The sequence below is a fragment of the Salvelinus alpinus genome, chromosome 14 (genome assembly GCF_045679555.1).
Source record: "Salvelinus alpinus chromosome 14, SLU_Salpinus.1, whole genome shotgun sequence".
NCBI lineage: Eukaryota > Metazoa > Chordata > Actinopteri > Salmoniformes > Salmonidae > Salvelinus > Salvelinus alpinus.
Genome location: NC_092099.1, coordinates 9,457,157 through 9,485,006, shown reverse-complemented (window position 1 = coordinate 9,485,006; position 27,850 = coordinate 9,457,157). Strand labels below are relative to the sequence as shown.

Below are 27,850 nucleotides of genomic sequence, written 5' to 3'. Positions count from 1 at the left end.
AGGCAGGGCTCCTGTTGTCTTTGGGCTGACTTGTGGTTCTAAATTAGTAGTTGTTTAGTAAACAGTCAAATACATTAGCTCGCTTGACCTTGCTGCAGGTAATTTAACTGTTTTTACATGCAATATTTGCTTTGTAGACTTCACCGGACAGATTTTGCTTTCCGGTTTTGTAATTTAACAAACCTATGTGTAGTTGAATGTATTCCGCCACTGTGTGACAGATGTCTTTTTGTTGTCACAGCCTTATTGTATATCACGGTGGTGTATGAACAAATGGGTTATAGAGCAAACAACGCAATTATCACAACATAGGTTGTAAAATGCATTATTCACCATTCACTTCCAAATACATACGGAGGGGAGTATATGGTGTGGGAGGTGTGTTGGTTCTTCCTGGACTCATGCGTCCCCCTCCTCCATCATGTCCACATTGACCCTGACCACAGTGACTTAGCCTTGCTACATAAAGTTGGGACATGGGGACAGGACTGAATATTTATACCTGGCCAGGGGGGGTAGTTTGCCCTGTGATTTTGTGGTTGTTTGCCCTGTGTCTGAGAATGTTTTGTCCAGAGACTCAAAAGCTAATTGAGCTAATTAAATATGTTTGCCTCGATAATGTAATATCAGGGATCTCTTGTGGAATGTCCTCATCATATTCAGTGTAATCTTTCATTTCAATAAATGATACAACAGTGTATTGTGTGAGAGGGCACCGATGCCCCTGAGAGAAATGATAAATCATTGGATTTCGTCCAGGGGACAATGGAACCAACCTACACTCACTCACGGCCCACATTTCCATTTTCTGCTCAGCAGACTTGATGTATGTGGCGAGTCGCATCGCAGGCCTGCTCTCTCCTCTGCTTCCCAGCTCCACCCCTCTTTCTGTTATTCATTAGTTAGGATTCCCAGCGACCTTGTGTGCGTGTGTGTGCGTGTGTGCGTGTGTGTGTGTGCGTGTGTTTGGGTGAGTTTTTCACTTTTTTTCTTATCAGAAATGATTGCTTATGGGTAACTTCATGTCTGTGTAAAATATTACTGTTCTCAGATTTTTTTATGAATCGATTTTAGATGTTTATGATTTATTTTATTTTTTTACAAAACGCTATATATCCATTGTTTAGCTGGAATGAAATGTTTGTATCCTGTATCTTTGACTGTGACATGTGGTTGTCTCACCTAGACTCTTAGAAAATGAGGTGGTATCTAGAACCTTAAAGGGTTCTTTGGCTGTCCCCATAGGAAAACCCTTTCTGGTTCCAGGTAGAACCCTTTTGTGACAGCCGAAGAACCGTTTTTTGTAAGAGTGTAGACAGATGAACACACTTATTGTATGTCACTCTGGATAAGAGCATCTACTAAATGGCAAAAATGTAAAATATAAATAATTTACACACAGATCTTATATTACTGTATTTATATATATATACAGTTGAAGTCGGAAGTTTACATGCACCTTAGCCAAATACATTTAAACTCAGTTTTTCACAATTCCTGACATTTAATCTTAGTTAAAATTCCCTGTCTTAGGTCAGTTAGGATCACCATTTTATTTTAAGAATGTGAAATAATAGGAGAGAGAATGATTTATTTCAGCTTTATTTTCTTTCATCACATTCCCAGTGGGTCAGAAGTTTACATACACTCAACTAGTATTTGGTAGCATTGCCTTTAAAATGTTTAACTTGGGTCAAACTTTTCGGGTAGCCTTCCACAAGCTTCCCACAATAAGTTGGGTGAATTTTGGCCCATTCCTCCTGGCAGAGCTTGTGTAACTGAGTCAGGTTTGTAGGCCTCCTTGCTCGCACATGCTTTTCAGTTCTGCCCAAAAATGTTCTAAAGGATTGAGGTCAGGGCTTTGTGATGGCCACTCCAATATCTTGACTTTGTTGTCCTTTAGCCATTTTGCCACAACTTTGTAAGCATGCTTGGGGTCATTGTCTATTTGGAAGACACATTTGCGACCAAGCTTTAACTTCCTGACTGATGTCTTGAGATGTTTCTTCAATATATCCAGATAATTTTCCTTCCTCATGATGCCATATATTTTGTGAAGTGCACCAGTACCTCCTGCAGCAAAGCACCCCCACATCATGATGTTGCCACCCCCGTGCTTCACGGTTGGGATGGTGTTCTTCGGCTTGCAAGCCTCCCCCTTTTTCCTCCAAACATAAAGATGGTCATTATGGCCAAACAGTTCTATTTTTGTTTCATCAGACCAGAGGACATTTCTCCAAAAAGTACAATCTTTGTCCCCATGTGCAGTTGCAAACCGTAGTCTGGCTTTTTATGGTGGTTTTGGAGCAGTGGCTTCTTCCTTGCTGAGCGGCCTTTCAGGTTATGTCAATATAGGACTCGTTTTACTGTGGATATAGATACTTTTGTACCTGTTTCCTCCAGCATCTTCACAAGGTCCTTTGCTGTTGTTCTGGGATTGATTAGCACTTTTCGCACCAAAGTATGTTCATCTCGAGGAGACAGAAGGTGTCTCCTTCCTGAGCGGTATGACGGCTGCGTGGTCCCATGGTGTTTATACTTGCATACTATTGTTTGTACAGATGAACGTGGTACCTTCAGGCATTTGGAAATTGCTCCCAAGGATGAACCAGACTTGTGCATGTCTACAATTTTTTTTAATGATGTCTTGGCTGATTTCTTTTGATTTTCCCATGATGTCAAGCAAAGAGGCACGGAGTTTTAATGTAGTCCTTGAAATACATCCACAGGTACACCTCCAATTTACTCAAATGATGTCAATTAGCCTATCAGAAGCTTCTAAAGCCATGACATAATTTTCTGGAATTTTCCAAGCTGTTTAAAGGCACAGTCAACTTAGTGTATGTAAACTTCTGACCCACTGGAATTGTGATACTGTGAATTATGATTGAAATAATCTGTCTGTAAACAATTGTTGTAAAAATGACTTGTGCCATGCACAAAGTAGATGTCCTAACTGACTTGCCAAAACTATAGTTTGTTAACAAGAAATTTGTGGAGTGGTTGAAAAACTAGTTTTAATGACTCCAACCAAGTGTATGTAAACTTCCGACTTCAACTGTATACAGATGTCACAAATGCATCATTTGTAGAGTTCTTTATTCAAAATGTAGTTATTTATTTAATTTGACTGTGTAAAACACTACTACTTATTTCTCTGAGCGTAAGGAGGATATATCGCATTTTGCAAAAAAAACATTATTATTTGTCTCTGAAATGAATCCATCAAGTGATAGATTCGAAATAAATATGTCTATCATTGAACAACCCCATGCCATGATTCGATAGTGAAAAAACACAACAATCCCTTTCATAATTTCTAAATAAATGTTAATTACCACCATTTCTGATAATGGATATAAAGCATTTTGGAATTAAACTCTTCATGTTGACTTGGAGGGAATGGAAAGTGGCAGAAAGGTGGAGAAGGATGGAGAGGGTATGGGGAGTCATCTGAAGAAATAACCCTGATATCATTTATCTGAGAGCTCAGGCTCAGCACAGCTCAGACCTGACGAGGATTCTTTGATCCTGACACAATAATTAAAAACGTCAACCCTGTCTTTTCTATCCGTGAGGAGGGTGGGGTGGGGTGAGGGGGATGGAGGGAGAGGCTCGAAAGAGCTGATATTTGCATTTTGACCTTCTTGATTCGGGAGAAAGGCTGTCTCTTTATTCCTCGCGGCCACTCCGAGACATCAAGCTGGCACAGGTGTGTGTGTGTGTGTGTGTGTGTGTGTGTGTGTGTGTGTGTGTGTGTGTGTGTGTGTGTGTGTGTGTGTGTGTGTGTGTGTGTGTGTGTGTGTGTGTGTGTGTGTGTGTGTGTGTGTGTGTGTGTGTGAGAGCGTGCGTGCGTAATGGGGATTTGTGTGCATGTGAGTGTATATGTCTCTATGAAAAAAGATTAATGGTATATTACCAGTGAATCTCTATTTGAATAGCTAAATTGTCCGAGTGATGCGGAAACCAGGGATAATGGTCCTGTGTCCTTGTCGCTGATGGCCCACTGTCAAAGTCAAACTGAAGATCTGAGGCCCTATCAGCTTTTGTGGGGGCAAGACACAGCTCAGCAAGTTCAACAAAGAGAATGTCATTATTTTGTAATTGTGGTAAAAATGAGCCAAATTATGTGGTCGGTCATTGATAGAGATTTGCCAATTTCCTGTTTTATATTGTGAATGTGCTGTGTGTTGGTATCATGATGTAAAGGAATTGCTTGTTGGAGGTTATTGCTCTGTTCATTGGACCTTCTAGTATTATGCATGGTTATTGGCTTAGAACTAAGCGCAGGCGGGATAGGCAACCCTGTTCCTACAGTATAGTGCTGCAGTGTATGAAGGCTTTTATTCCAGGCCAGCACGAACACACCTGGTTTAAATTAACAATCAACTAGTCTTGGTCTTCAATTGAAAAGGTCTCTGGACACTGGACAGGAGTTGCCCACCCCTGCCTGCAAACCGGAGCTAATCGGATGTGGTCACCCTCTCCTGTGCATCACCTGGTACATGTCCTCACCTCCATAGCTGCGGGAATTAGTGCTCACCTCACTGTCTCTCTCCTTTTTTTGAGATCATCTCTGACATTATGTGATTAACAGCTAGCACTTTACATAAAGTCACTCTCGTGAGACAATATAACTTTCTGACTCTCCGTTGTTCCCTCACCCTCCTAAATTGTCCTTCAAAGTGGTTGCCTCTGCAAAAAGAGATTTGTTAAGACAAAATATTGCCTTGAGGGGTTGAAGGGTGTGTTCTGTCCTCACATATGAGACATTGCCGCGTCTCACCACAAAACCTTCCTGAGTCATTTTGTGCTTTAGACCCAAGGCTAAATTGAAATATTGAAATGCCACAAAGAATTTCAAATAGATAGTAGGGACATCCGGCATTGAGTAGGTAAAGAAAAAACCTGGCCTTAAAGATGCAAGAGAGAAGTATTGTCCAGTATTATTTTAAAATTAAAGTCATGTAGGGAGTATGTATGCTCCCGAGTGGCATTACAGGCTGTATCACAACTGGCTGAGATTGGGAGTCCCATAGGGCGGCACACAACTGGCCCAGTGTTGTCCGGGTTAGGGTTAGGCTGTCATCGTAAATAAGAATTTGTTCTTAACTGATTTGCCCAGTGAAATAAATACAAATGTTTCTCATAGGATCATCCAAAGACATACGGGTACAACAGGATGCTAGGCAGTGCTTGACTTGGGCCGGAGCTGAGTACCGGCACCTTACATTTTCTACTGCTTGAGCTCCTTTTCCTTTTATAGAATATTAGCTCAAAATAATTGTCGAGCTCCTGCACCTCAGTTTAAACAGTATCGACACCCAAATTGAGTACCGGCACTTATTTCAGTCCAATTCAAGCACTGATGCCAGGTAATAAGTCTATCTGGATCTCAGGAATACAATACATTTTGAGGAAAACCGATCTGCTAGTTGCACCAGAGATTGAACCTTTACAACTGATAAGATAAAAACAAGGTTATATAAATAGTCTTGAGAACAACACTAGACACATCGAGTGCAGCTCTGCCCACCTAAAAGGAGAGAACAAAGAGAAAGAAAGAGAGAGAAAAAGAAGGGAAAGCGAAGGGTTTAGAAGGAAAGATAGAGAGATGGAGACTGAATAATTCAATCAGTGTCATTGATCAGGTCATTGATCATGTGAAGATGGTACATTTTGGAAAAACATCCCCACAGTATGAAATCCCATTCAAGGGAGCCATTTTCCCTCAGCAAAAATGTAATTTCCTCTCCACGGCTAAATGAAACACCAAATAAATGTGATCTGGAAGCACATTCCCTCATTAAAAGATTAATTAATTAATTAATTTGCGCACATTTTTATGAACACATGTTGATGATAATGTTCCCTCTAACAATTGAACAACCACAAATCATGATGGTTACCTTTAGTGGCTTTCTACATTATGTGGTTATGTCAATCAAATATGGCTCAATCAGTCAGTCAATCAATCAAATGTATTTATAAAGCCCTTTTTACATCAGCAGATGTCACAAAGTGCTTATACAGAAACCCAGCCTAAAATCCCAAACGGCAAGCAATGCAGATGTAGGGTCACGGTGGCTAAGATAAACTCCCTAGAAAGGCAGGAACCTAGGAAGAAACCTAGAGAGGAACCAGGCTCTGAGGGGTGGCCAGTCCTCTTCTGGCTGTGCCGGGTGGAGATTATAAGAGTACATGGTCATTAAGGCCAGATTGCTCTTCAAGATAGCTCATTTACTTGCAGTTATATTTGTAGATTTGTACATTAGAATTTTTGTGGCAAGTCTGAGTCTTATATGTTAAAATGATCTGTACTGTGTTGTAAGGTACTGTGGTTTGGTAGAAGTGTAGCGTGGTTCGTTCTGCGTTGTGTACTTTTAATTAGGACACTGCCACAACTGGAGGTCTGCTGGTTGGATTCTTTTTATTTGCCCTGCACACGAAGAGACAACACACAATATTTTAGCCCTTGGCGAAGTCACGGCTCTCAGCACCTTGCTAGCCGAAGGTCAGGCAAAAGAGAACAATAAGGGGGTACGGAAATACAGATAACCCGCGATGGGCCAAACCAAAATATACAAAACTTTTACAATCACGTGTATGTACAATATAGATATGAAAATGTGTTTGTACGCCAAAAAAATAACATTAGCTACGCAGCTGTAATTAAATAAAAAAATACACTGAATTATTATTATTATCAAAGTATTAACATCCCCCCTGACCTGGCCTATTTGAATTGGTCCCTGTGTGCAACTTGGTGCATAATCTAGGGGAACAACATCACACTAATACAGAAGCATACAGAATTTCCCCAAATGGCAGAATAGATAGTGCTTGGCATCAAAGGCACATGGATAGAGAAGTGTAGATTTGAAGGTTTTCTACATCTTTAATGGTTTCCAAAAGTAAGATCAGTGGTGGAGAAATTCTTGAGTCAAAGTAAAGATACCTTAATAGAAAAAGACTAAAGTAAAAGTGAGTCATCCAGCAAAATACTAGAGTAAAAGTCTAAAAGTATTTGGTTTTAAAATGTCAAAAATATATTTATGTATCATAAGTCAAAATGTCAAATTCTTTAGATTTAGCAAACCAGACGGCACCATTTTTTTCTCTTCTCGGATATCCAAGGGCTCACTCCAACAATCAGACATCATTTATAAACGAAGCATGTGTGTTTAGTGACTCTGCCAGATCAAAGGCAGTAGGGATGACCACGGATCAGTAGGGATTTCCAGGGATCAGTAGGGATGACCAGGGATGTTCTCTTGATAAGTGTGTGAATTTGACCGTTTTCCTTTCCTGCAAAGCATAAAACGTATCACAAGTACTTTTGGGTGCCAGGGAAAATGTATGGAGTAAAAAGTACATTATTGTCTTTAGGAATGTGGTGAAGTAAAAGTACAATTTGTAAAAAAATATATATAAATAGTACAGTACAGATACCCCCAAAAAACGACTTAAGTAGTACTTTAAAGTAGTTTTACTTAAGTACTTTACACCACTGAGTAAGATACTATTTAAATGGGAAAAGAAGACTTTCAAAGTGCATCAGTATTCAATATGATGTCTTTCAATTCATCACCATAGGTATTGATGTGAATACACATGTAATTCATCGATAATAGTGAAGGATGTAGCAGTGGAGAGAGTACTGTATCACTTGAGAGCGTCTTTATTGTGTCATATATTGCCATCTAGTGGATGAAACAGACCATTACATCTGAATACGTTTTGAATGACATGAATCCTTCTATCCCACTGAACATCAGCGTTATAGATTGAAATGTAGTCTACAGCCACTAAAAAAATTTTGAGAATCACTGATGTTACAGTGATCAAACACTTTGGACAGGTATATTCCTAGACTTACAATGTATTTTAAATCAATTAGTACAAAAAATATAATCCTTAGATACAAATGTGATTCTTATAATAGGGATGCACTGCAATTGTCTTCATGTTGATTATAGTGATTAACCCGACGCACGTGGCACATCGCTGACACAAAGGTCCTGAGTACATCTTCTCACACTCGCACCGGTTGCACAGGCAGTTTCCACGGTTACAGGTCCTCTGACACACAGGGGTTGCAGTCACTTCGCCTGTGACCTGGCAACCAAAACACAAACAAAATAGATACTGCAGTTACGTATGTACTGTAGTTATATCACACACTCAATTCTCCATTAAGAAAATGCTTTTGCGTCTAGAACGATCAACAATGATGGTTTCAAGGGTCAGGAGTCAAGAGGGACTTACACCCCCACAAAGCACCCCGTTTAAAAGGTCACAGTTGAAGTTGTCCCATGCTGCCCCAAGGTCCCTTTGAAGGTGACCTGGGGTACAGGATGCGGTCCAGCAACATATGGGACACTTGTATTCTTCAATTGTATTCTTCAAAACTGCTATATCACCCTTATAGGCTGCTATATTACCCTTAAAAAGGGGGGGTTAAAATCTGACCTTTAGAACTCCCTTCTGGAAGGTCCAGCTCGAAGGACTTTCCAGGAGCGAGTGCTTTAGGGCTGATTTGAGCTAGCCTTATTTATATTACAAATGTACCATCACTAATGTTTAACTGTCACTTTGTTTACTGTGAATGAGTTTGATTTGACACATCATGGTTTGACCGAACCCTTGGTGCGCCCCAACTCATGGCCATGTTCTGGGAGTGTTAGTTCTGGGAGCTAACATGAATCTCAGGTCTCAAGCAGATAGCTCGTCATGCAAGCGTAGCTCATTGGCGTGTATTAGTAGTGTGTCCACTTCGAGTTGTTACTGGAATCTAGAGTGTTACTGTACCTTTTGACTACCCCTGACGTCACTGCAGGCCACCGCTACAAGCAGACACGTATGATACATTGACCCCGACACACGTGTGTGGCTCACAGACCCTGCGCCAGAACAAATCAGTTGGACGGGCCTTTGATTTCCGTAGGCGGGCCCGTTTTTTTCAAAGGACATCCTTTGTGTCCCCGCGCTTGCACGCATTTTTTTTTTTAATGGGTGGAATAGTAAAGGCCATAGGCAGCTTGTGAGTTTCAAGTTTGGGGAAGCTTACAATTTATCCTACCATTTCTATCGATCTGCATGCCAGTTATAATTATGATTTACTTATTGTGGAACAATTTCACTTCAATAATAATGTTTTCGTTTCTCAAAATCGTTGTCACGTGGTTTATCATAAACAGCTGAAGTAAAATTCGAAAAATCTCAAAGTTACATTTAAACTATGGCGAGAGCACAAGCCTCTGCCATACAGACACATTGATGCACTGTGACCAATTGGCCGCTAAAGAAATGAGAGCGTACAACTCAGAAGGGTCCGGCCGGAGTCGATAATGAACTTGCAACATTGTATCAGCTAGCCTATTCTGGGCCCTCAAAGATTCCTGCGCCATTGAGCTCGGGACAGAACGCTGTTTTTTTATGACGTTTCCACTGGATATATGGGATCATCAGATCATGATATTTTTATTTTTCACACCGAGGCTTGGTGATTATCCACACCGGGAGTGTTGGAAAGATTTTTTAAATACCGAGGAAATATCATTCGCAATGGATGTTTAAAAAAACATATTTCTTTGACTTGTGTGAGGCGAAGAAAACATGAGTGGGATACGTGGTGAGTTAAAACAATCAGGAATTAGATATTGCCAAATGGGCACTTTCTTACACACATTATGCATGCATTCTGGAGAGAGATGCACCACATCTTCGCCACTCACCCCTCCCCATCTTCCGGATGCAACAGTTTGGGGCCAGTAAAAGGCCACACTAAAATGTGCAGTTTTGTCACACAACACAATGCCAAAGATGTCTTAAGTTTTGAGGGAGCGTGCAACTGGCATGATGACTGCAGGAATGTCCACCACAGCTGTTGCCACAGATTTAATGTATGTTTCTCTAGGACTATTTCTGAGAAGTATTTCTGTATTTCAGTCTGTAATGAAGCCCTTTTGTTGGGAAAAAACGAATTCTGATTGGCTGGGTCTGGCTCCCCAGTGGATGGGCCTGGATACTCAAATGGGTGGGCCTATGCCTTCCCAGGGCCCACCCATGGCTGCGCCCCAGTCATGTGAAATCCATAGATTAGGGCCGAATTTATTTATTTCAAGTGACTGGTTTCCTTATATGAAATGTAACTCAGCAAAATCTTTGAAATTGTTGCATGTTGCGTTTATCTTTTTGTACAGGATATATCGCCTGAGAAAGCATCCGAGCAAGCGTTCACCACTTGATATGTAACCAATGTCTCTGATGCTGTCTGGCCAGAAATAGTATGACAAGCCATACTGTTTTGTTCCAGACAGCATCAGATACAGTTGAAGTCAGAAGTTTACATACACCTTAGCTAAATACATTTAAACTCAGTTTTTCACAGTTCCTGACATTTAATCCTAGTAAAAATTCTCTCTCTTAGGTCAGTTAGGATCACCACTTTAGTTTAAGAATGTGAAATGTCAGAATAATAGTAGAGAGAATGATTTATTTCAGCTTTTAGTTCTTTCATCACATTCCCAGTGGGTCAGAAGTTTGCATACACTCAATTAGTATTTTGTAGCATTTTCTTTAAATTGTTTAACTTGGGTCAAACGTTTCGGGTAGCCTTCCACAAGCTTCCCACAATAGGTTGGGTAAATTTTGGCCCAATCCTCCTGACAGAGCAGGTGTAACCGAGTCAGGTTTGTAGGCCTCCTTGCTCGCACACACTTTTTCAGTTCTGCCCACAAATTTTCTATAGGATTGAGGTCAGGGTTTTGTGATGGCCACTCCAATACCTTGACTTTGTTGTCCTTAAGCCATTTTGCCACAATTTTGGAAGCATGCTTGGGATCAATGCCCATTTGGAAGACCCATTTGTGACCAAGCTTTAACTTCCTGACTGATGTCTTGAGATGTTGCTTCAATATATCCACATAATTTTCCTGCCTCATGATGCCATCTATTTTGTGAAGTGCACCAGTCCCTCCTGCAGCAAAGCACCCCCACAATATGATGCTGCCACCCCCGTGCTTCACGGTTGGGATGGTGTTCTTCGGCTTGCAAGCCTCCACATTTTCCCTCCAAACATAACGATGGTCATTATGGCCAAACAGTTCTATTTTTGTTTCATCAGACCAGAGGACATTTCTCAAAAAAGTGCAAACCGGAGTTTGGCTTTTTTATGGCGGTTTTGGAGCAGTGGCTTCTTCCTTGCTGAGCGGCCTTTCAGGTTATGTCGATTTTGCATCTGGTGTGTATGTTTCTGTGTGTTGCAGTGATTGTACATATGCCACTCATCTTCCATAGAGTATTTCTCTGACCCTGTATGCTTCTTTGATGGCTGCAGCATTGTTCTTAGGGCCAGGGGTCAACACAGGAACAGCTAACTAAGGCAGCAGGTCACTCATCTCCTGGGTGACCAATCAAATACAGGAGAGTCAATTAGTTATTCCCACTGTGGGCTTATTCAATTAGGTTAATTCAATTGAAACTGTATTGTTCCGAAAGGAAAATTCATGAACAGTCCTGGCTTTAGACTGTACACCTACAACACCTCAATTATTTCAAATGTCGTGAGAGAAGTACTCTGTAATTTTTCGCCATGTCATCTCAATAATGGCCTGCACATTGTTTTCAAGTTGCCAAGATCAGCCAATAAGGGGTAAACCTGAAGAAAACGAAAGGAAAACAAAAGAGAATAACAAGGATGATTCATTCATTAATACAATAAATATCGTTTTTATACTGCATGTATTTATATTTATATACAGTGGGGTCCAAAATTATTGGATCCCTTGATAAAGATGAGAAAAAAAGACTATAAAATAAATAATACAAATACTGAGCTACACTACATGACCAAAAGTATATGGACACCCCTTCAAATTAGTGTCTTTGGCTATTTCAGCCACACCTGTTGCTAACAGGTGTATACAATCGAGCACACAGCCATGCAATCCCCGTAGACAAACATTGGCATTAAAATATCCCGTATTGAAGAGCTCAGAGACTTTCAGCGTGGCAGCGTCATAGGATGCCACCTTTCCAACAAGTCAGTTTGTCAAATTTCTGCCCTGCTAGAGCTGCCCCGGTCAACTGTGCTGTTATTTTAAAGTGGAAACGTCTAGGGGCAACAACGGCTCAGCCGCGAAGTGGTAGACCTCAAAGCTCAGAGAACGGGAACACCGAGTGCTGAAGCTCTTAAAAAATTGTCTGTCCAAACTGCCTCTGGAAGCAACGTCAGCACAATAACTGTTTGTCGGAAGCTTCATGAAATGGGTTTCCATGGCCGAGCAGCCGCACACAAGCCTAAGATCAGCATGCACAATACAAAGCGTCGGCTAGGCCCTTTAGTTTCAGTGAAGGGAAATCTTAACGCTAAAGCAGACAGTGACATAGTGGACGATTCTGTGCTTCCAACTTTGTGGCAACAGTTTGGGGAAGGCCCTTTCCTGTTTCAGCCTGACAATTTTTATTTTTTATTTTTTTTATTTCACCTTTATTTAACCAGGTAGGCTAGTTGAGAACAAGTTCTCATTTGCAACTGCGACCTGGCCAAGATAAAGCATAGCAGTGTGAACAGACAACACAGAGTTACACATGGAGTAAACAATAAACAAGTCAATAACATGGTAGAAAAAAAAGAGAATCTATATACAATGTGTGCAAAAGGCATGAGGTAGGCAATAAATCGAATAATTACAATTTAGCAGATTAACACTGGAGTGATAAATCATCAGATGATCATGTGCAAGAAGAGATACTGGTGTGCAAAAGAGCAGAAAAGTAAATAAATAAAAGCAGTATGGGGGGTGAGGTAGGTAAATTGGGTGGGTAGTTTACAGATGGACTATGTACAGCTGCAGCGATCGGTTAGCTGCTCGGATAGCAGATTTTTAAAGTTGTTGAGGGAGATAAAAGTCTCCAACTTCAGAGATTTTTGCAATTCGTTCCAGTCGCAGGCAGCAGAGAACTGGAAGGAAAGGCGTCCAAATGAGGTTTTGGCTTTAGGGATGATCAGTGAGATACACCTGCTGGAGCGCGTGTTGCGGGTGGGTGTAGCCATCGTGACCAGTGAACTGAGATAAGGCGGCACTTTACCTAGCATAGCCTTGTAGATGACCTGGAGCCAGTGGGTCTGACGACGAACATGTAGCGAGGGCCAGCCGACTAGGGCATACAGGTCGCAGTGGTGGGTCGTATAAGGTGCTTTAGTAACAAAACTAATGGCACTGTGATAAACTGCATCCAGTTTGCTGAGTAGAGTATTGGAAGCTATTTTGTAGATGACATCGCCGAAGTCGAGGATCGGTAGGATAGTCAGTTTTACTAGGGTAAGTTTGGCGGCGTGAGTGAAGGAGGCTTTGTTGCGGAATAGAAAGCCGATTCTTGCTTTGATTTTGGATTGGAGATGTTTGATATGAGTCTGGAAGGAGAGTTTGCAGTCTAGCCAGACACCTAGGTACTTATAGATGTCCACATATTCTAGGTCGGAACCGTCCAGGGTGGTGATGCTAGTCGGGCGTGCGGGTGCAGGCAGCGAACGGTTGAAAAGCATGCATTTGGTTTTACTAGCGTTTAAGAGCAGTTGGAGGCCACGGAAGGAGTGTTGTATGGCATTGAAGCTCGTTTGGAGGTTAGATAGCACAGTGTCCAAGGAAGGGCCGGAAGTATATAGAATGGTGTCGTCTGCGTAGAGGTGGATCAGGGAATCGCCCGCAGCAAGAGCAACATCATTGATGTATACAGAGAAAAGAGTCGGCCCGAGAATTGAACCCTGTGGTACCCCCATAGAGACTGCCAGAGGACCGGACAACATGCCCTCCGATTTGACACACTGAACTCTGTCTGCAAAGTAGTTGGTGAACCAGGCAAGGCAGTCATTAGAAAAACCGAGGCTACTGAGTCTGCCGATAAGAATATGGTGATTGACAGAGTCGAAAGCCTTGGCCAGGTCGATGAAGACGGCTGCACAGTAATGTCTTTTATCGATGGCGGTTATGATATCGTTTAGTACCTTGAGCGTGGCTGAGGTGCACCCATGACCGGCTCGGAAACCGGATTGCACAGCGGAGAAGGTACGATGGGATTCGAGATGGTCAGTGATCTGTTTGTTGACTTGGCTTTCGAAGACCTTAGATAGGCAGGGCAGGATGGATATAGGTCTGTAACAGTTTGGGTCCAGGGTGTCTCCCCCTTTGAAGAGGGGGATGACCGCGGCAGCTTTCCAATCCTTGGGGATCTCAGATGATACGAAGGAGAGGTTGAACAGGCTGGTGATAGGGGGTGCGACAATGGCGGCGGACAGTTTCAGAAATAGGGGGTCCAGATTGTCAAGCCCAGCTGATTTGTATGGGTCCAGGTTTTCCAGCTCTTTCAGAACATCTGCTATCTGGATTTGGGTAAAGGAGAAGCTGGGGAGGCTTGGGCGAGTAGCAGCGAGGGGGGCGGGGCTGTTGGCCAAGGTTGGAGTCGCCAGGAGGAAGGCATGGCCAGCCATTGAGAAATGCTTGTTGAAGTCTTCGATTATCACGGATTTATCGGTGGTGACCGTGTTACCTAGCCTCAGTGCAGTGGGCAGCTGGGAGGAGGTGCTCTTGTTCTCCATGGACTTTACAGTATCCCAGAACTTTTTGGAGTTAGAGCTACAGGATGCAAATTTCTGCTTGAAAAAGCTGGCCTTTGCTTTCCTGACTGACTGCGTGTATTGGTTCCTGACTTCCCTGAACAGTTGCATATCGCGGGGGCTCTTCGATGCTATTGCAGTTCGCCACAGGATGTTTTTGTGCTGGTCGAGGGCAGTCAGGTCTGGAGTGAACCAAGGGCTATATCTGTTCTTGGTTCTGCATTTTTTGAACGGAGCATGCTTGTCTAATATGGTGAGGAAGTAACATTTAAAGAATGACCAGGCATCCTCAACTGACGGGATGAGGTCAATATCCTTCCAGGGTACCCGGGCCAGGTCGATTAGAAAGGCCTGCTCGCAGAAGTGTTTTAGGGAGCGTTTGACAGTGATGAGGGGTGGTCGTTTGACCGCGGACCCGTGGCGGATACAGGCAATGAGGCAGTGATCGCTGAGATCTTGATTGAAGACAGCAGAGGTGTATTTGGAGGGCAGGTTGGTCAGGATAATGTCTATTAGGGTGCCCATGTTTACGGATTTAGGGTTGTACCTGGTGGGTTCCTTGATGATTTGTGTGAGATTGAGGGCATCAAGCTTGGATTGTAGGACTGCCGGGGTGTTAAGCATATCCCAGTTTAGGTCACCTAACAGAACAAACTCTGAAGCTAGATGGGGAGCGATCAATTCACAGATGGTGTCCAGGGCACAGCTGGGAGCTGAGGGGGGTCGGTAGCAGGCGGCAACAGTGAGAGACTTATTTCTGGAGAGATTAATTTTTAAAATTAGAAGTTCGAACTGTTTGGGCATAGACCTGGAAAGTATGACAGAACTTTGCAGGCTATCTCTGCAGTAGATTGCAACTCCTCCCCCTTTGGCAGTTCTATCTTGACGGAAAGTGTTATAGTTGGGTATGGAAATCCCAGAATTTTTGGTGGCCTTCCTAAGCCAGGATTCGGACACGGCAAGGACATCAGGGTTGGCAGAGTGTGCTAAAGCGGTGAGTAAGGCAAACTTAGGGAGGAGGCTTCTGATGTTGACATGCATGAGGCCAAGGCTTTTTCGATCACAGAAGTCAACAAATGAGGGTGACTGGGGACATGCAGGGCCTGGGTTTACCTCCACATCACCCGAGGAACAGAGGAGTAGTAGGATGAGGGTGCGGCTAAAGGCTATCAAAACTGGTCGCCTAGAGCGTTGGGGACAAAGAATAAAAGGAGCAGATTTATGGGCGTGGTAGAATAGATTCTGGGCATAATGTGCAGACAGGGGTATGGTGGGGCGTGGGTACAGCGGAGGCAAGCCCAGGCACTGGGTGATGATAAGAGAGGTTGTATCTCTGGACATGCTGGTCTCAATGGGTGAGGTCACCGCATGTGTGGGGGGTGGGACCAAGGAGGTATCAGAGGTACGGAGAGTGGAACTACAGGGTCCATTGCAAACCAAAACAATGATAATGATAACTAGCCTGAACAACAGTATGCAAGGCATATTGATATTTGAGAGAGACATACAATAAGGCATAAAGTGATTGCAGGTCTTGATTGGGAGAGCTAGCTAAAACAACAGGTAAGATAACAGCAGCAATAACAGGGTGCTAGTCTAACACAGCAACAACAGGTAAAAATGGCGACGACTAGGCAGAGAGGGTCGGATTAACTACACACAGATCCTGAGTTAAAGCACAGAGCCGACAGATAAAACACAAATAAACAGAATGGAGTACCGTGAATTAATGGACAGTCAAGCATGCATCAGCTATGTAGCCAAGTGATCATAGTGTCCAGGGGGCAGCCGTAGATGGAGCAGGGAGGCCTCCACTAAGCTAGCACGCGGCGTTTAAAGTTAGTAGCCCAGGGGGTGGTCTGCTCAGACGGAGGGGGTCTGCTCAGACGTGGTCGTGTCGACAGAGAATCCAAGCCAGATGGCGATGGCGAAAGAGAGGTTGTGAATTGTAGAATTGTGTTTGCTAACTGGTGCTAGCTTCGTGGCAGTGGCGCTAGCTGCGCTAGCCGCAAGCTAGCTGTGAGGATCAGAAGTAGTGGCTCAGGGATTACGGCAGGAATCCGGCGTTGTTGTCGAGAGACAGTCCGATGCTGGTAAATTGGTGAGTAATATCCAGGCTAATAACAGGGCTGGTGTCTGTGCAGAAGGTAAAAGCTACTAGCAGCGGCAAAAAACTGGCTAAATTAGCTTGTAGCTGGTATTGTAGCCCAAGAATTTGCTGGTAGACCTCTTCAGCTAGCCGGCAGATGGGCCTAGCTCGAGGCTAGCTCAAGGCTAACTGGTGCTTGCTTCGGGACAGAGGTGTTAGCCAGTAGTAGCCACTCGGTTGCAGCTAGCTAGCTGTGATGATACGGTGTAATTGTCCAGAGCTTGCGTCAGGAATCCGGTGATGTGGTAGAGAAAAAGCAGTCCTATATGCTCTGGGTTGATATCGCGCTTGCAGACTGGCAGGTATTGGCCCGGTATTGAAGCTGGCTGTGTCCGAGTTGAGGGTGAAGACCGCAGCAGTGGCTAACTGACTACTAGCTAGTAGCTAGTTATCTGGCTAGCTTCTGATTGGGGTTACGGTTCTAAAGTATAAAAAAAATAGCAGGTCCGTACCACATTGGGTGAGGCGGAATGTAGGAATGTATATTCAGTTCCTAGATGGAAAGTGAAATTAAAATATATACGAAATGTATACGAAAAATACGAAGACTATTTACACGGGACAGGACAGGACAAAGACACGTCCGACTGCTACGCCATCTTGGATTGAATGCCCCCATGCACAAAGCGAGGTCCATACAGAAATGGTTTGTCTAGATCGGTGTGGAAGAACTTGACTGGCTTGTGCAGAGCCCTGACCTCAACCCCATCGAACACCTTTGGGATGAATTGGAACGCCGACTACGAGCCAGGCCAATCGCCCAAAATCGGTGCCCGACCTCACTAATGTTCTTGTGGCTGAATGGAAGCAAGTCCCAACAGCAATGTTCCAATATCTAGTAGAAGAGTAGAAGAGCCTCCACTCTTCTGGGAAGAGTGGAGGCAGTGATAGCAGCAAGGGGGGACCAACTCCATATTAAAGCCATGATTTTGGAATGAGATGTTAAACGAGCCGGTGTCCACATACTTTTGGTCATGTAGTGTATATTGTACGCAAACATTTTTTTCCAATGATATTATCTTATACTTATACAATTACTCAGAGGAAAGAGATTTTGTTTAACAAGTTATAAGAATATATATATATACTGCCAGAGCCCTGCAAAATGACCTCCAGCAGGCCACAAATGTGCATGTGTCAGCATATGGTCTCACAAGGGGTCTGAGGATCTCATCTCGGTACCTAATGGCAGTCAGGCTACCTCTGGCGAGCACATGGAGGGCTGTGCGGCCCCACAAAGAAATGCCACCCCACACCATGACTGACCCACCGCCAAACCGGTCATGCTGGCGGATGTTGCAGGCAGCAGAACGTTCTCCACGGCGTCTCCAGACTCTGTCACGTCTGTCACATGTGCTCATGTGCTCAGTGTGAACCTGCTTTCATCTGTGAAGAGCACAGGGCGCCAGTGGCGAATTTGCCAATCTTGGTGTTCTCTGGCAAATGCCAAACGTCCTGCACGGTGTTGGGCTGTAAGCACAACCCCCACCTGTGGACGTCGGGCCCTCATACCACCCTCATGGAGTCTGTTTCTGACCGTTTGAGCAGACACATGCACATTTGTGGCCTGCTGGAGGTCATTTTGCAGGGCTCTGGCAGTGCACCTCCTTGCACAAAGGCGGAGGTAGCGGTCCTGCTGCTGGGTTGTTGCCCTCCTACGGCCTCCTCCACGTCTCCTGATGTACTGGCCTGTCTCCTGGTAGCGCCTCCATGCTCTGGACACTATGCTGACAGACACAGCAAACCTTTTTGCCACAGCTCGCATTGATGTGCCATCCTGGATGAACTGCACTACCTGAGCCACTTGTGTGGGTTGTAGACTCCGTCTCATGCTACCACTAGAGTGAAAGCACCGCCAGCATTCAAAAGTGATCAAAACATCAGCCAGGAAGCATAGGAACTGAGAAGTGGTCTGTGGTCACCACCTGCAGAACCATTCCTTTATTGGGGGTGTCTTGCTAATTGCCTATAATGTCCACCTTTTGTCTATTCCATTTGCACAACAGCATGTGAAATTTATTGTCAATCAGTGTTGCTTCCTAAGTGGACAGTTTGATTTCACAGAAGTGTGATTGACTTGGAGTTACATTGTGTTGTTTAAGTGTTCCCTTTATTTTTTTGAGCAGTGTATATATATATATATACAGTACCAGTCAAACGTTTTGACACACCTATTCATTCAAGGATATTTCTTTATTATTATAATTTTTCCTACATTGTAGAATAATAGTAAAGACACCAAAACTTTGAAGTGTGCAAAGCTGTCATCAAGGCAAAGGGTTGCTACTTTGAAGAATCTCAAATAGAAAATATATTTGGATTTGTTTAACACTTTTTTGGTGACTACATGATGCCATTTGTGTTATTTCATAGTTTTGATGTCTTCTCTATTATTCTACAATGTAGAAAATAGTACAAAATAAAGTAAAATCTGGGAATGAGTAGGTGTGTCCAAACTTTTGATTGGAACTGTATACACTACCGTTCAAAAGTTTGTGGTCACTTACAAATGTCCTTGTTTTTGATTTTTTGTCCATTAAAAAATTGGTCAGAAACTCTCAAGTCCTCAACTGGCAGCTTCATTAAATAGTACCCGCAAAACACCAGTCTCAATGTCAACAGTGAAGCGGCGACTCCGGGATACTGGCCTTCTATGCAGAGGTCCTCTGTCCAGTGTATGTGTTCTTTTGCCCATCTTAATCTTTTTATTTTATTGGCCAGTCTGAGACATGGCTTTTCCTTTGCAACTCTTCCTAGAAGGCCAGCATCCCGGAGTCGCCTCTTCACTGTTGACGTTGAGACTGGCGTTTTGCGGGTACTATTTAATGAAGCTGCCAGTTGAGGACTTGTGAGGCGTCTGTTTCTCAAACTAGACACTCTAATGTACTTGTCCTCTCGCTCAGTTGTGCACCGGGGCCTCCCACTCCTCTTTCTATTCTGGTTAGAGCCAGTTTGCGCTGTTCTGTGAAGGGAGTAGTACACAGAGTTGTATGAGATCTTCAGTTTCTTGGCAATTTCTCACATGGAATAGCCTTCATTTCTCAGAACAAGTATAGACTGACGAGTTTCAGAAGAGTTTGTTTCAGACCCCTTGACTTTTTTCACATTTTGTTGCGTTACAGCCTTATTCTAAAATTGATTTAAAAAAAACATTTTCCTCATCCAATCCACACACAACATACCCCATAATGACAAAGCAAAAACAAGTTTTTAGAAATGTTTGCAAATGTATATTTAAAAAAACAACTGAAATAGTAAATTTACATAGGTATTCAGACCCTTCACTCAGTACATTGTTGAAGCACCTTTGGCAGTGACTACATCCTCTAGTCTTTTGGGGTATTATGCTACAAGCTTAGCACACCTATATTTGGGGAGTTTCTCCCATATATTTTAAGATCTGGCCACAGATGGACCCCACTTTGAGAAACCCTGACTTAGAGTATCTTTGATGTTACCTAACAAACCCCATGTTTGCAGGGCTATGTGCAGGGCGTCTTAGATACACAGAATAGGGTCTACAGTGTTTTTTTTTTGTATACATGCCTTCATTATAAATGTATTAAGCACTGAGCAGATAGAAGTCTGATATTTTTTTTAAATATTATTGTATCCTCTTAGTCTGCAAAAATGTATAGCAAAGTCATGTCAACAGCCCTCACAGAGAATGCCCATATAACTGAGTTAAATACATTTTTTTTCCTGTTTTAGCATCTGGGGTCAATGAAGATCAACAAATTCAGTGCACACTGTCATTCATCTTTATTGATTTATCTATTGTATACATTCTGTGTAAACATAAGACTGTCCAAGACTCAGTGAACCCCTCTGGAACAGGGAGGAGCCCAGTAGATTATGGGTACAGTGTTGAAAAGGCTGTGAGGTTACAGTTCAGTGTGCAGTAGAATTTTGGCTTTCTTCATGTTCTCGGCCACTGTGGAGAAAGGGGCACAATAGACAAGAAGCTTGAGCAAAAATCTATTCACCAGGGAAGGGGTCAATTCCATTTCAAGTCATGAAGAGAATGGGAATGCAATTCAAGAATTGACTGAATTGAAATGGCCCCGACCCCCACCTTGCTTTACAAATTCTGTTAGTAGTCTAGATAGACCAAACAATTCATTATTTTAAACTTCCAGCAATTACAGTAATAATTTGCTTAATTTCTTGACTAATAATAATAATCATGCTTTCACTTTTTAGATTTTAATTTGAGCACCTGACGCCTGGATTTGCCCTTATCACACTCTTTCCTACTTCTTCAGCAATTTTGTCAGAAAACCTAGACACACTCTTCCAGTAAAACTTTCATATACATAGTATTCACCCACCCCCTCACCCGCCCACCTTTCTCCAGCTAAGAACTATGAAGCATTCTCATTATTTTGTGGTTGCATCTCCCAACTCTCTGTCCCAAATAGTTAGGGGATAAGGTGAAGGAAGAAAGAGTAGAACCTAATTAATAAGTAAGTTCAGTTTGTGTTAAGGGGGAAAAAAGTTGGGGGGGGTGTGGGTGTGTGTGTGTTAAGCACGTAACAGGAGGATAACTGAATCTCATAGGACCTCATTAGGGATGAAGAGAAGAAGAGGTACACTCACAGTACGGGATGTCGCTCGGCTTGTAGGCGAACATGTGGCTCCCGTGCTTCCCAACAAGCTCAGCACGCACAGTCATGGATGGATCTGTAGAAAAAAGGTGTGTGTGTGTGTGTGTGTGTGTGTGTGTGTGTGTGTGTGTGTGTGTGTGTGTGTGTGTGTGTGTGTGTGTGTGTGTGTGTGTGTGTGTGTGTGTGTGTGTGTGTGTGTGTGAGTGAGAAGGGGGGGGGTAAGGGGATGGGGGTTACAGAGACAGTTATCAATTTTGGAGGAGCACTACTTAAAAGAAGAAGTTCTACATTCCAGACTGGGTTGGGTGTTAGAGAATGTCTGCAGCCACATGTTTCTTTCAACCAGAACACATCATTATGGGTGCATGAATAACTAGATTGTAATGCTTTATTCATACTACTCCATTTCTAACACTACGGCGACTCATACATTACATTGATCCCTGAATCAAAAATGCATGTTGTCTGATTGTTATTTGGTTAATGGCTACTAATTAAAAGTAAAGTTATATGAGGCACTGAATACAGTTACATCAAGTATCTCACGGCAAGCATTAGACAGAGGGATGTACTGGGGATTCAGCATGAATGGGGTTTCATTTCCTAATTGAGAGATGTCCTCAGATGACATGGTAGAAGAAGAGAGACCCACCAACAAAGATAATTCTTGGAACGTAGTGGCCATCTGGTGCCAGATTGGTGTCTGTAGTCTCATGCTGAAAAATATATCCAAATTACATAAAAATATACATTTATAATAATCAACATCTATCATATCACCTTAACATTTAATATCTAACATGTATCTACAGGTAAGGAAATAATTAAATGCATGATTCAATGTTTTATCTGTGATTGGAATATGGTTATAACCATATAATTGCATTGCTTCCAATGAGTACATGTTGAAAAAGCATTAAAAAGATAATTACAATCAAATTGAGCATGACAAAATCCTCTTGGGCAAGTTCCTGTACGACTTTATCAGCAGCAAACGCCTTCTTCAGAGCTGTCAAAGAGCCGTGACAGAATGGCAGTTAGTGAGAACCCCACCTTCAACTTCGACACTTTATCCTCATAAAGTGGAATTTGTATATGTATTGCAATTCCTTTGTCATTCAAGCCCTTACAAATGATCATGTCTCGAATATAATTAAAATCTTGATACAAAAAGACCAGAATGACTTGAATTGTAAGGCAACAAAGACCTTGGTTGGGGGGCACTGTGGTTAGATGAAGAATGTGTGAGTATAAAAGTACAGCAGTATCACCTTGACTATGAGGACAATCCTCCATGTGATGAATGACCATCAGAGGCTTCTTACTGTTGGAACACGAGGACACAGTCAAAAGATGAACATATTCCACTGCAGAATAGGTAGTGGGTGGATGTACTTACAGAGAAGCAAATAATGTCTCTGGGAATATATCAAACCCAAGGCCTGAGTGTCATTAAGGATATATGAGTGCACATAGATTGTGCCAGTACCAAATGGTATTCTAGTGCCTATTCAGTGTACTACATTTGATAGGACTCTGGTCAAAAGTAGTGCACTATGTAGGGAACAGGGTGCTATTTGGGAATCAGGCACTGAGTAAATATGAGGATTTCAGTTTCAATTTGATTCGTTTCTTTGTGGACATTGAATTAATGGGGCATAGTGACATAATCATTGTGAGGATAGGACTGTGACATAAGCAGATACACTATATGACCAGAAGTATGTGGACACCTGCTTGTCGAACATCTCATTCCAAAATTATGAGCATTAATATGGGGTTGGTCCCCCCTTTGCTGCTATAACAGCCTCCACTCTTCTAGGAAGGCTTTACACTAGATGATGGAACTTTGCTGTGGGGACTTGCTTCCATTCAGCCACAAGAGCATGTGAGGTCGGGCACTGATGTTGGGTGATTAGGCCTGGCTTGCAGTCGGCGTTCCAATTTATCTCAAAGGTGTTCAATGGGGTTGAGGTCAGGGCTCTATGCAGGCCAGTCAAGTTCTTCCACACAGATCTCGACAAACCATTTCTGTATGGACCTCACTTTGTGCACCGGGCCATTGTCATGTTGAAACAGGACAGGGCCTTCCCCATGGCTATTTTCTGGCCACTCTTCCCGTAAAGCCCAGCTAGGTGGAGTGTACGGCTTAAAGTTGTCCTATGGACAGATACTCTAATCTCTGCTGTGGAGCTTTTCAGCTCCTTCAGGGTTGTCTCTTTGTTGCCTGTCTGATTAATGCCCTCCTTGCCTGGTCCGTGAGTTTTGGTGGGCGGTCCTCTCTTGGCAGGTTTGTTGTGGTGCCATATTCTTTCAATTTTTTAATAATGTATTTAATGGTGCTCTGTGGGATGTTCAAAGTTTCTGATATTTTTTTATAACCCAACCCTGATCTGTACTTCTCCACAGCTTTGTCCCTGACCTGTTTGGAGAACTCCTTGGTCTTCATGGTGCCGCTTACTTGGTGGTGCCCCTTGCTTAGTGATGTTGCAGACTTTGGGGTCTTTCAGAACAGGTGTATATATACTGAGATCATGTGACAGATCATGTGACACAGATTGCACACAGGTGGACTTTATTTAACTAATTATGTGACTTCTGAAGGTAATTGGTTGCACCAGATCTTATTTAGTCGCTTCATAGCAAAGAGGGTGAATACATATGCACGTACCACTTTTCCGTTTTTATTTTTTTATTATTTTTTTAAACTTTCATTTCACTTCACCAATTTGGACTATTGTGTGTATGTCCGTTACATGAAATACAAATAAAAATCCATTTAAATGACAGGTTGTAATGCAACAAAATTGGAAAAACGCCAAGGGGGATGAATACTTTTGCAAGGCACTGTAGGTCCTGTGGTTGAGTGTAGTCTGGCCCAGGAGTGTGAAGGTGAACGGAAAGGCACCCTTGCTGTCGCTGCTTGGCCGGTTCCCCTCTCTCCACTGGGGTTCTCTGCCTCTAACCCTATTACGGGGACTGAGTCACTGGCTTAGTGGTGCTCTTCCATGCCGTCCCTAAGAGGGGTGCGTCACTTGAGTGGGTTAAGTCACTGACGTGATCTTCCTGTTCGGGTTGGCGCCCCCCTCGGGTTCGTGCTGTGGGGAGATCTTCGTGGGCTATACTCGGCCTTGTCTCAGGATATTAAGTTGGTGGTTGAAGATATCCTTCTAGTAGTGTGGGGGCTGTGCTTTGGCAAAGTGGGTGGGGTTATATCCTGCCTGGTTGTCCCTGTCCGGGGGTATCATTGGTGTCTCCCGACCCCTCCTGTCTCAGTTGCCAGTAATTATGCTGCAATAGTTTATGTGTCCGGGGGCTAGGGTCAGTCTGTTATATCTGGAGTATTTATCCTGTCTTGTCCTGTGTGAATTTAAGTATGCTCCCTCTAATTCTCTCTCTTTCTTTCTCTTCTCTCGGAGGACCTGAGACCTAGGCTAATGCCTCAGGACTACCTGGCCTGATGACTCCTTGCTGTCCCCAGTCCCCCTGGTCATGCTGCTGCTCCAGTTTCAATTGTTCTGCCTGCGGCTATGGAACCCTGACCTGTTCACCGGACGTGCTACCTTGTCCCGGAACTGCTGCTTTCGACTCTCTCTCTCTACCGCACCTGCTGTCTCTAACTCTGAATGATCGGCTATGAAAAGCCAACTGACATTTGTGCTGACCTCTACAACCACTGTGATTATTATTATTTGACCCTGCTGGTCATCTATGAACGTTTGAACATCTTGGCCATGTACTGTTATAATCTCTACCCGGCACAGCCAGTAGAGGACTGGCAACCCCTCAGAGCATGGTTCCTCTCTAGGTTTCTTCCTAGGTTCCTGCCTTTCTAGGGAGTTTTTCCTAGCCACCGTGCTCCTAATTCTGCATTGCTTGCTGTTTGGGGTTTTAGGCTGGGTTTCTGTATAGCACTTTGTGACATCGGCTGATGTGAAAAGGGCTTTATAAATACATTTGATTGATTCATTCTTTACACCTGTCAGCAACGGGTGTGGCTGAAATAGCTGAATCCACTCATTTGAAGTGTTGTGTATATATAGTGTAGCTATAATAAAATGTTTCACTCAGACATTTGAAAGATTGTTCTAATTTTCAAATGTACGCCACTAACCAAAAAACACAATTGCAATGTGATATGTCTTGTTGTGTATTTTGTCTAATATCTTGTCTTACCTTTCTGTCATTGTCATCAGGGCTTCCTCATAGGTCTGGACCCAAGTAATGTCATCCCCCCATCCTGAGGCAAAATAAAAAATATATATAATAAAATATATACGCCATTTAGCAGATGCTTTTATCTAAATGCGACTTACTGTCATGCGTGCATACATTTTATGGTTGGTAAGGGGATGGAACCCAACTGACCTACAAATGACCAGATTGGACCAGATTGATTTAATTTGGTGTTAATGTAATGGGGATGAGGAGCTGTTTTTAGTAGTAAAGTCCAATGGAGGTTAGATATGTTAAGTCTTACCTCTTGAGAGAGTTTGAGGGCCTTTCTTTGTTTTCTTCTGTATGGACACTTCCATGCAGGTGACAAAGAGCAAGGCAAAGAGAGACCACCGATACATGGCGTTCACCAGTTCTGAGAGTGGGGAGAGCGAGGGAGGAGGAGGCAGTCAAGTCTAACTGTTAAACTTTTATTTTTTTTACATGGGACCCTATGCAAAAGAAAATCTCATCAAAATCGTTACCAAAAGTGGTGGTCAGATTCTCATTTACATTACATTTAAGTCATTTAGCAGACGCTCTTATCCAGAGCGACTTACAAATTGGTGCATTCACCTTATGATATCCAGTGGAACAACCACTTTACAATAGTGCATCTAACTCTTTTAAGGGGGGGGGGGGTTAGAAGGATTACTTTATCCTATCCCAGGTATTCCTTAAAGAGGTGGGGTTTCAGGTGTCTCCGGAAGGTGGTGATTGACTCCGCTGACCTGGCGTCGTGAGGGAGTTTGTTCCACCATTGGGGTGCCAGAGCAGCGAACAGTTTTGACTGGGCTGAGCGGGAACTGTACTTCCTCAGAGGTAGGGAGGCGAGCAGGCCAGAGGTGGATGAACGCAGTGCCCTTGTTTGGGTGTAGGGCCTGATCAGAGCCTGAAGGTACGGAGGTGCCGTTCCCCTCACAGCTCCGTAGGCAAGCACCATGGTCTTGTAGCGGATGCGAGCTTCAACTGGAAGCCAGTGGAGAGAGCGGAGGAGCTTCTCAACTACAATGCCCTATGCAAAAGCCAACTTCTCAATAATCTCGGAACCTTGCACCAAATCTCAGGTGCACTGGCCAGTTTACATTTATTTTACCAGTCAGTCACAATGAAAGTAAACCTTCCTTATGATAGGGTGTTGAAGACCATACTCAACTATGTTAGACTATCTGTCTCGGAATTCGCTCACACACCCTTGATGCCTAGACCTCAAAATCATTTCTGCATGCCAAGGATCCTGATTTTGGATCTGACAGTGGAGCAATGAATGAAGACTTTGCAGACTGTGTGTCAGAACAGGATTGACCGGTTTAATTACAATGATGTATGTGCTAGAATACTTAAAGCCTAAATGGCACAGTGAATGGGCACATAACAATCTAACACCTGTGTATATTGTCTATCACTCTTGACCATATAAAAGTGAAGTACCATTAAAAAGGGACCCTGTCGAAAAAAACGTGGCTTTTATTTAGCTATTTCTACACAATTGCCTAATGAATAGTACTACTGTATATGCCTACTGAAACAGACCAAACTTGTTTGTTTAAGTTTCCCATTTCCTTAAAGTATTCCTTTTCCTGATAATGACACAGGTATATTAGACTAGAGTGTTTTTAAATGCTAAAACAAAATCCTGTACTGGTATACTGTATTTTAGAGTTAGCGTAGATAATGTTAATTTATTCACAACTTTAAACCGTTTATTTCGTTGTCAATCTGCTTCTTGTTTGGCCAAATGGCCAGGGGAAAATGAAGGTTTTAACATTACTGAATGTTGACACCGATAGGCGTATACGCTACCCAGATTATTCAAATGCTGCATCAAGTGAACATAACAATAGTACAGGTTTCAACTGAGGAATGTTTTTCAATAATATAAATATCTTACCTATTGCACAGGCGTACGAGGAGTGTCTGGAGCCTATGTCCAAGCTGACAGTAACTTGGTTTTGATTTTCCGGTCTTTTTATAGACAACAGAACTTACCAAACAGGTATGGGATTGGCATTACACGAAACAAAGCAAATGAAATGTAGCTCACAAATACACTGTAATAGGAATTTCACAAAAGGAGATAAGTTGTTGCTAAAGTCAATCAAAAATCTATCCAATTTATTACAATTTGCAACAGGGATACACAACCCAGCACAGAAGAAGATAAAATGTCTAACTGGCTTCTTGGAGACAGGCCCTTTATCCTAATCAGACAGCACCAAAAGTTCTGTAAACACCAGACCAATAGGGTCGTAAGGAAGT

General features: G+C 42.9%; 1 protein-coding gene across 1 annotated transcript; it reads right to left on the bottom strand.

Moving 5' to 3' along the window:
- Positions 1–20,507: 20,507 nt before the first annotated feature.
- On the bottom strand, positions 20,508–27,566 carry agr1 (anterior gradient 1). Its single transcript, XM_071340314.1, has 8 exons — positions 27,483–27,566; positions 25,857–25,967; positions 25,553–25,616; positions 22,648–22,700; positions 22,309–22,385; positions 22,029–22,092; positions 21,369–21,452; positions 20,508–20,703 (listed from the first exon to the last, which is right to left on the bottom strand). Exons 2-8 carry the CDS (start codon positions 25,951–25,953, stop codon positions 20,654–20,656), a joined length of 489 nt encoding a protein of 162 aa, XP_071196415.1. The 5' UTR covers positions 25,954–25,967; positions 27,483–27,566; the 3' UTR covers positions 20,508–20,653.
- Between the last annotated feature and the right edge of the window lie 284 nt (positions 27,567–27,850).